Raw genomic sequence first — 8,889 nt, 5'->3', positions numbered from 1 at the left:
TAATTACCTAAAAATAATCATACGGTCCCGTGAGACCATCTGGCAAATATACGTTCGACGTTTTAAAATAAAGAGGCTTTGGGCTTCCCTGGTGACGCAGTGGTTGAGGGTCCGCCTGCCGATGCAGGGGACGCGGGATCGTGCCCCGGTCCGGGAAGATCCCACATGCCGCGGAGCGGCTGGTCCCGTGAGCCGTGGCCGCTGAGCCTGCGCGTCCAGAGCCTGTGTGCTCTGCAACGGGAGAGGCCACAACAGTGGGAGGCCCATGTACCACAAAAAAAAATAATAATAAATAAAAAAAATAAATAAAGAGGCTTTGGTATAAGTGACCCTTTAAAGTTGTTTAGGGAGATAAATGCTCCCATCAAGTAACTTCTCATTTCAGGAGCTGCTGATTCGCGTCAAGGTTGGACCTACCCACGACGTCTCACTGAACCTGGATTCATACTAGTTGTTCTTTTCCACCTGCAGAGAAGCACTGAGTCTTTATCTCATTGGCACCTCCTGACAACTTCTGGAGGTAAATAAAACCTCTGTTCCTGTATCGGAGAAGATGGACAGAGGGACGAGGAAAGGACACTCGTGTGAGCTTCCGCGAGCTCGCTGCGGGTGGCTCGGAAGCGTTTTCTCATGAAGCTTCGTGGCCGTCTTGCATCTACAGCCAAGGGAGATGAGACCCGGGAGGCGTGAGTGACTTGCCCTGGGACCCGCGGCCGGCTGGACCCTCACCAGGCCCACCGCTTCTCCGTGACCTGACCTAGGGCGCCATCCCGGCGTGCCTTCTCCTCCAGGATGTGAAGCAGGCAGAGAAGCAAAGTGCCGCCTCTCTGCGTGTCCCGTCGGCTAGGATGTATCTCATGAATGCGCCTCCTGTGCTCGCCCTGCCGTCCAAATGGGAGGCCTTTGGCCCACCTGGGAGCTGTAGGTTTCCCGGATGCTTCTCGGAGCCGAAGGAGGGCGTCCCGAGAGCGGCGGTGAGCGCCAAGGTGCAGGCGGTCATCAGCACGCTTCAGGGGGACGGGGCCACCCTGGGCATGAGTGGCGAGCATGGCCGGCAGAGAAGCCAGAGAGCGGAGAGGGGCCGTGGCACCAGGCTGGCTACCAGCCCCGCCTTTGCCGCCTGTGGTCTTGCTGTTGGTTTTGACCCCAAGGGGGAGGAGGAGGCCGCGGACCTCGGCCCCCTGGTGCTGGATTCGGACAGTGATGATTCCGTGGACCGCGACATTGAGGAAGCCATCCAGGAGTACCTGAAGGCCAAGAGCGGGGCCGCCCGGCCTCCCGCAGCCAGTCGATGCAAACCAGAGCCGCCTCCGAGCGGCACCCCGACCGCCCTGTGCCCCCCAGACCTTGCAGCTGGCCCCACTGGTGTCCCCGGCAGCCACAGGGGAGTCGGCCAGGACCAGGGCTCTGCCTCGCCACTCAGTGTGAGCAGTGAGGACTCCTTCGAACAGAGCATCCGGGCAGAGATCGAACAGTTCCTAAGTGAGAAGAGGCAGCACGAAACCCAAAAATGCGACGTTCCTGCAGACAAAAAACCAGACCCCGGTGACGGCTTGGCCCAGTCGGCGTCTAGATCCAGCAGAGAGCCGACGGGCAAGGCGTACCAGCAGGAGCTGGCGGGCGCCTGTAAGGAGTTCACCTTCCGGAAGCCTCCCAGGTCCACAAAGGCTGGCGTGCTGCCCAGAGGCCCCAGGTGCAAGGTCACCGTTGAGCCCGCCGTGGCTGCGGGCCGCCCTGCAGAAGCAGCCCCTGGTAAAGTCGGGGTCAGGAGGGGCACCGGCTCAGGGAAGAGGGGAAGGCGAGCCAGGAGCGCGGCCCTGGTGCCTGAGGCGGCCGACTCAAGCAGCGATGATGGCATCGAGGAGGCCATCCAGCTGTACCAGCTGGAGAAGAGGAAGGAGGCAGGTGGCGAGCCGCTGCAGAGGGCCCTGCCCGCGGAGGAGAAGGGCCCCGGGCCCCCTGCGCACGGCACGGGCCTCTGCACCAAGAGCACCTGGCTCGAAGGCCACGGGAAGACCCCGGGCAAGAAGAAGCCAGTGGCCACCAAGGCCGCGGACTTCAGCCTGGGTGGCCCGGACCCCGACCACCCCTCCAGGCCTCCCAGGGAAACCGTGGCTCCTGCACCTCCGGGAAGTACAGCTGCCGAAAGCAAGTCTGTGGACGGGTCCCCGTGCCGCGCAGACACATCCGCGGAGCTGATGTGCGCGGAAGCGATCCTGGACATTTCCAAAACGATCCTGCCGGGTCCCCTGGAGGGCGGCACCAGATCCCCGCCCACCAGCCCACTCCTGTATCCCCACGACGTGCCTTCCTGCTCCGACGGTGACAGCAGCTCTGTGGACAGCGACGACAGCATCGAACGGGAAATCCGGACGTTCTTGGCTCTGAAGGCGCAGTCAGGGGGGCTGCTGCCCAGGACGGAGACGTGCCCGCCACCAGCACACAGCCCGCTGCTGCCGTCCGGCCTCAGCGCCTCGGCCTCCAAAACGCCGGACCTGTCACTGAGCTGCAAGAGGAAACGCGGAGCAGGCAGCACCGCCGTGCGGCCGTGCACGCCCAAGAGGACCAGAGACACGGCCGAGGCGCAGGAGGGCGCCCGGGACGCCGACCGCAGCCAGGGGAGAGCGCAGCCCAGCCAGGGGAAAGCCAGCGAGGCCCCGGGAAGGGAGGGTGAGACCTGGGGCCAGCCTCTCCCCTGCAGGACGGGCGTGCTGGGTGATGAGCACAGGGCCCGGGCCACGCAGGGTACCGTGTTGCCAGGCCCCGGGAAGGCGGCCGAGGCGAGGCGCGGGGATGAGAAGGAGAGCTCCGAGGACAAGAGCAGCTCGCTGGACAGTGACGAGGACCTGGACACGGCCATCAAGGACCTGCTGCGGTCCAAGCGGAGGCTCCGGAAGAGGTGCAAAGACCCCAGAGCCGGCTGCAAGAAGAGGGTCAGGTTCAGCACCACGGAGACGCAGTTCCTGGATAAAGTAGGGGGCTTCCCGAAAGACTGGAAAGACCGAAGCCCACATCTGCTGAAAAGCTGCCTCTCAAAGTCCAGAAAAGAGAGCCCGGGGAGACCCTCGCACGTCCTCTGCCGAGAAGCGGTGAGAGCAAAGCCAGACGGCGTGGCAGCTGAGGACGCGCCCCCGGCTCCCCGGTCCAGGGGCCAAGCTGCAGGAAGGAGCCTGTTCTCTGGTGAATCGGAAGCCCGTGAACTTCGTGGTCCGGCCCCAAGCCCCAGTTCCCTGTCTGATGACAGCAGCTCTGTAGACAGCGATGACAGCATTGAACTGGAGATTAGGAAGTTTTTGGCCGAAAAGGCCAAGGAGTCCGTGAGCGGATCAGAAATTCAAGGAGGGGGCCCCACCGCTCTCGGGACGGGGAATGGGGGCAAGCCAGAGCTGCCGTGCCGGAAAGTGCCACCTCCCGGCCCGGCCCTTCAGCCTGGCATGTGCACCCGGAGCCAGAGGTGCAGGGGGCCCTTGCAGCCGGCTGAGGGACCGAGGGGCCCGGGCAGAGCCTTCACTCCGGCCGGGAGGAGCAGCCCCCGCGCCGAGCAGGCCTGCAGCCCTGCAGCCCTGGCCAGATGCGAACTGGTACCGCCCAGGAGCGCCAGCGGGACCGCGTCTGCCAAGGGGTCACCAGCCAGTAGGAGAACCGCCTATGTGCCCAAAGATAAGAGCCCGAGGGGGGCCGAGGCTGCCGCGGGGGAAAGCGCATTGGCTCAGCTCCCGAGCTGCGTGGAGGCTGGCGCTCGGGCAGAGAGCCGGAGCTCACTGGCACGGACCCCAGGCGCCGAGCAAGAGGGGAGGCCCCGGGCTGGCCTCGCCCTGCCCTGGACTGACTTCTCCCCCCAGAGCCGGTTGCAGAGCACCTGGGCACTGAACACGAAAGGCAGGGACACGGCGGCGTGGAAAGGGGGCCTCAGGGGCCAGAGAGAGAAGCGGCTGGAGGGCCAGGCCCGGGGCTCGCCCAGCCTCGCCATGGACCCCAAGAGAGGCCTGCCTTTTGCCGGCTTCTCACCACTGCTCTCCACGCAGCTGTTTCACTTCGGGAAGAGTGTCTCCTGGGGCGGGAAGCAGGCCAGCCTCTTCAGTCCCCCCCTGAGCCTGCCTCTACAGGGCGCATCCTTCTCGGCCTTCCGAGAGACCCAGGCTGGCCACGGCCCAGTGTTCGGAAGCTCACACTTGCTGGTGAAGCAGGAGGGTGGCCGCTGGCCGCCCAGGAAGTCCCAGGCAGGGCTCAGTCTGCCCGACAGGAGGAACTCGGGGCCGGAGGAGAGCATCTTGGACCTGCGGTACAGGCGGAGGGGGGTGGACAGAGACGATGAAGACCAAGAGGCCCTGGGCAGCGACGCCAGCGAGTTCAGCGATGCGTCTGTGGAGGAGGGCGGCAGCCTCTTGGCCAAGGGCCCCGTCCTCCAGCTGTGAGCCCGCTCCTGGCCGCGGCAAGTGTGGGCGAAGCATGTGTGTGCCCGTCCCCACGTGTCACACACTCCTGATGAAAGGGCGGAGCCCTGGAGGCCCCTGTACAGCCTGTATATATGTACACTAACGCGAAAGGATGTTTTTATTTAACAGATGTGTCCTGGTAAATATAATTTTTGTAGGCTTTTTGTAAATTATTTAAAGTGCTGTAAAAAATATTTTTGGTGAATACCGTTGTTGGATTTTGTAGGGCGTTCCTCGGGGCAGTTCTCCGTGGTCTCCGCACTAGTCTTAGATCAGCAAACACTTGGTTCCGACTGTCCCTGCACTTGGGGTTGATCGCTGGTGGCCATGGCCAGTCGTGGCCACAGTTCGGGCCCGAGGAAGGCAGCAGCCGGTGCCCCGCCTGAGACGTGCCAGAACGCCCCAGCGGTCTTGGTTGGGACACCCCTGGACAGCACTTCTTATGTAAAAGAGGCCCGAGCATGTCTTCAATTGGAAAAGCGTTTCAAAGCACAATGGCCAGCGAGCAAACCGGCCATGCCAGTTGCACGTAGGAGTCCTGAGTGAGATCTCAGGGCCGGTCACCAGCTCACACCTGAAGCCTGTGTTGTTTAATGTCCAGTCCTGTTCAATCATGACATGATTCTACCGGCTCAATAAACCTCTTTATACAGGAGCTGCCGTCCTTCGTTTTTAGTCACAGCTCTAAAAAGGTACCAGGCAGCCCGTGTGTTTTAAATGCCCTTGTCCTGATCTGGGCAAAGCAGAGAGGCAGCGGCTGCTTCATGGGTTCTGGTGCCCGGAGTCCTGAGGACCGAGGACAAAGCCCACCGCCCTCCGGGAACTGGGCTCGCTGGGACCGCTCCACCAGCAGGGGTGTGCCCGTACTCTCGGTGTGTTTGAGCGGCGGTGCCACGCCCACAGGGAAGAGCGTGGCATCCTGTACTTTGTGCTCTGAGGCTGCTGCGGTGCCCACAGCTACGGAAGAGGCAGGTGGGAACCTGCACACGTGAGGCTGAGCGCTGACGTTTACCCGCGATCGTCCAGCAAACTGATCGGCTGCCGCAGTCGTGACAGCCCATCAGTAGCTGCAGTGGGCCTGGAGCAAGGTTTAATTTGCAGCTGAAGTTGTTATTCTGATGTGCAAGTGAATTTTCTACATGTTGTGCCCCCCTAGGTCTTAGCAGGAATTCACTTCTGTACCCAAATGGGGACGTGTGCCAGCACCCACAGTCAGTGTCCGCTGGGTCAGATGCTGTGACGGGCAGGCCCTGTGGACTCCGTGACCGTCCGGTGCCTATGCGCTGTGCGTCCGATATTTCCGTTGTCGAATATTCATTCACTTAAGTGCTTCCTGGAAAAACAATTAATCCACGCTTTAAATTTCATTTAATTTTGAAGGAGCGCTTTTAACACTTGAAAACAAAAATCAGCTTGTTTTGTATATAAGAACTGGATTTTTTGTTTTTGGTTTTTTTTTATGCTAATAAATCAGGCACTGCTCACAAATCAGTTGATGTAGTCTGTCCTGTGCAGAGTGGCCTTTGCAGGATGTTGACGTGAGAACCCAATGTCTAGGACCTGCCAGTGTTCTTCTGTGCCATCGTGCATTTAGTCCTGAGCACCTCTCTGCTCCTGCGGTCCATCCCAGTCTCCCCCAGACCCTTTGCACCTTCCTCTCCCCCTGCCTCCCTAGCCCCAGTCTGTGTGCTTACTTGGCAGTGCAGGCCATGCCTGGTTTTCACAAACTGGACGCAAACGTGACCGTGCGGGCCCATCCCTGGATTGCCAACAAGCCATGCTGCTTGAAAGATTTTGCTTTCCCTCTCCCCAGCATCCTAGGTCAACTCTGGCACACACTGGGGCCAAGGTCCGAGGTCCCCCTGCACCCTGTCTGCAAAGGGGGCTGCAGTGGGGGGCAGACGGGAGCACTGTCCCTTAGTGATGGCTGTCTATACGTTTGCAGCCCTGGTACAGCTCCTCCGATGATCCGGGCCCGACCCTGCATCCGTACATCACAGCATCCCCGGAGCTGCTGCACGAGATGGCACATGTGCCCGCACTTGTAGGAAGAGTCTCAGCAAGGATGTGTTACCAAATCAAGCTGTAATTACTAAGACCTACAGATAAGTCCGAACCAAAGAGCCCCTCTTGCTTCCCAATGGGGAGGGGGTGGGCGTCTATGTACCTGGGGCCACAGGTTCATTTCACCTAGTGCAAAGAAGGGGGAGAGACCCGGTTTTTTGTTTTGTTTTTTGAGGGTTTTTTTTTGCGGTATGTGGGCCTCTCTCTGTTGTGGCCTCTCCCGTTGTGGAGCACAGGCTCCAGATGCGCAGGCTCAGCGGCCATGGCTCACGGGCCCAGCCGCTCCGCGGCATGTGGGATCTTCCCGGACCGGGGCACGAACCCGCGTCCCCTGCATCGGCAGGCGGACTCTCAACCTCTGCACCACCAGGGAAGCCCCAAGAGACCCGGTTTTTGAGGTGTCTGATGCCCTGGGTTAGGTCATCCTGGGGTCACTGTGTCGCTGCAGGAACTGCCCCCTTTTCTGGAAAGAATGGGCCCGCTTCAGAAGTCCCAGCAGAATAGGATGGGAATGGGAAGAGGGGGAAGTCTTGGAGGTTAGTGTTCGATGTTCACCACCCGCGTTTCCGCATCAAGGAGAGTGTCTTCCTAAAGAGAAGAGTCATGGACTTCCCTGGTGGTGCAGTGGTTAAGAATCCGTCTGCCAATGCAGTGGACACGGGTTCGAGCCCTGGTCCTGGAAGATCCCACATGCTGCGGAGCAGCTAGGCCCATGCGCCACAACTACTGAGCCCACGCGCTGCAACTACTGAAGCCCGCGTGCTCTAGGGCCCGTGCTCCTCAACAAGAGAAGCCACCGCAATGAGAAGCCTGCGCACCGCAATGAAGAGTAACCCCTGCTCGCCACAACTAGAGAAAGCCCGCGCACAGCAACGAAGACCCAGTGCAGCCAAAAATAAATAAAATTTTAAGAAATCGAGAAGTGTTGCTCTGAACTTTCTCTTTTGCTCAGAATCCGAGTTATCAACAGGTTTTCCCAAGCTGAGACACACTCGCAGTGGGAAACCAGGCCCTCAACTGAAATACTAGCACTTTATCTGCTCATATAAAAAGTATTACCACCTTGATCCTCCTCTCTCCTTGAAATTAATTTAAGGGCCTGTGTAGAGGGGATGGGGAGGGGGAAATATTATATTATTTGCAGAAGCTTTGAGATTTCTGGTGTTTTGTGTGAACAGAGGGATTTTTTTTTCCCAGTGTCAACACATTTTACTATGTATTTGAAACCATTTATTCTAATTGACTGTAAATAAAAGATTAAATATCACTGAAGAAAAATAGACAAATGTAAATATACTTTTAGGGTAAGAAGTTACTGGTTTTAAGCCAACTCAGCAGCTAAATTAAGCGATCAGTAAAGTGCTGTGAAACTTCGTCAATGTTTCATTTCAGAGTGGAATAGAGGCCAGATAAAGAAAAGACCTACTCGTGGATGGGGAAAGAGTTTCTCTGGAATTGCCATGCAGTTTATTTAATAACCTGTGGAAACTGGTTTTTGTTAACCTCTTTGGATCGCCTTTCCCGTAACTGTTCCGATTGGATTTAAGATTTCAAAAGAACTCAGTACAAAGGTCAGAAGAATGATGGGTGTCATTTTCTTCCCGTTCTTTATGCTATAATGCCGAACAGAAGGCATGTTCTTGTAACTTAGGATTAGGCCTGTCAATCTAAACTCTTTTCTTTTTCCCTCACACATAAAGATTCCAGTTTGAAAATAGGTTAAAAAGATAAATTTCATGATAATCACTGGAGTTCGTATATGACTCGTGCAAACATGTAGGAAGTTAGGGTGTGTCTATGGGGTCAGATGCTGATGACCCGGCCCCTCCCAGGACCCCCCAAGGCGGGTTCAAGCCCAGGACCTGCTGCAGGGCACCCCCTCTGGACCCTAATTTTCCCATCCATAGATGGAGGTACAGCAAGACCTGCCCCAGGCGTGAGCATCAGATGAGGTGACACTGTCAAAGCTCTTCGAAAACCGTGAAAACAGACAAGTGGAGGGGAGCATGGCACCTCGCGGGGGCCCAGGCGCCAGGAGCACGTGGGAATTGGGAGCCTGAGCCGGAGATGGTGGGTGAGTTTTCAGGAAGACAGGCATGTGCGTTATACCAGAGGTACTTCGGTTGTCCGTCTTTCCAGACATTTATTCTACGTACAGAGTCTAACGTTCCATTAACTCATTAGCAACTGATACAGAAATATTGGTTATTGGCTATGACAATTAAAGCACGTCAATGCCTGATTTTGATGCCAGGATTAACTTCGTAAAGCTCACTGGCGTGCTTGGCATGTTTTGTTTGTGGATGTCAGCTCGACTGACCGTCCCAGCCCGGGCCCTGACCTACACACACTGTCCTGTTCCGGGAGGGCAGGTGCTCACCGGGTCTAG

The 8,889-nt window shown here is 57.9% G+C and overlaps 1 protein-coding gene across 1 annotated transcript; it reads left to right on the top strand.

Moving 5' to 3' along the window:
- Positions 1-848: 848 nt before the first annotated feature.
- PPP1R26 (protein phosphatase 1 regulatory subunit 26) lies at positions 849-4,415 on the top strand. The gene has a single exon (XM_065879967.1). It carries the CDS (start codon positions 849-851, stop codon positions 4,413-4,415), a length of 3,567 nt encoding a protein of 1,188 aa, XP_065736039.1.
- Positions 4,416-8,889: the final 4,474 nt, after the last annotated feature.

This window comes from Phocoena phocoena, chromosome 6, assembly GCF_963924675.1.
Source record: "Phocoena phocoena chromosome 6, mPhoPho1.1, whole genome shotgun sequence".
NCBI lineage: Eukaryota > Metazoa > Chordata > Mammalia > Artiodactyla > Phocoenidae > Phocoena > Phocoena phocoena.
Note: the sequence above shows the minus strand (reverse complement) of the source record. Positions and strands in the feature narration are given on the sequence as shown.

Coding starts and splice junctions, on each gene's coding strand:
- PPP1R26 (XM_065879967.1), top strand. CDS start 849: ATGTATCTCATGAATGCGCCTCCTGTGCTCGCCCTGCCGTCCAAATGG.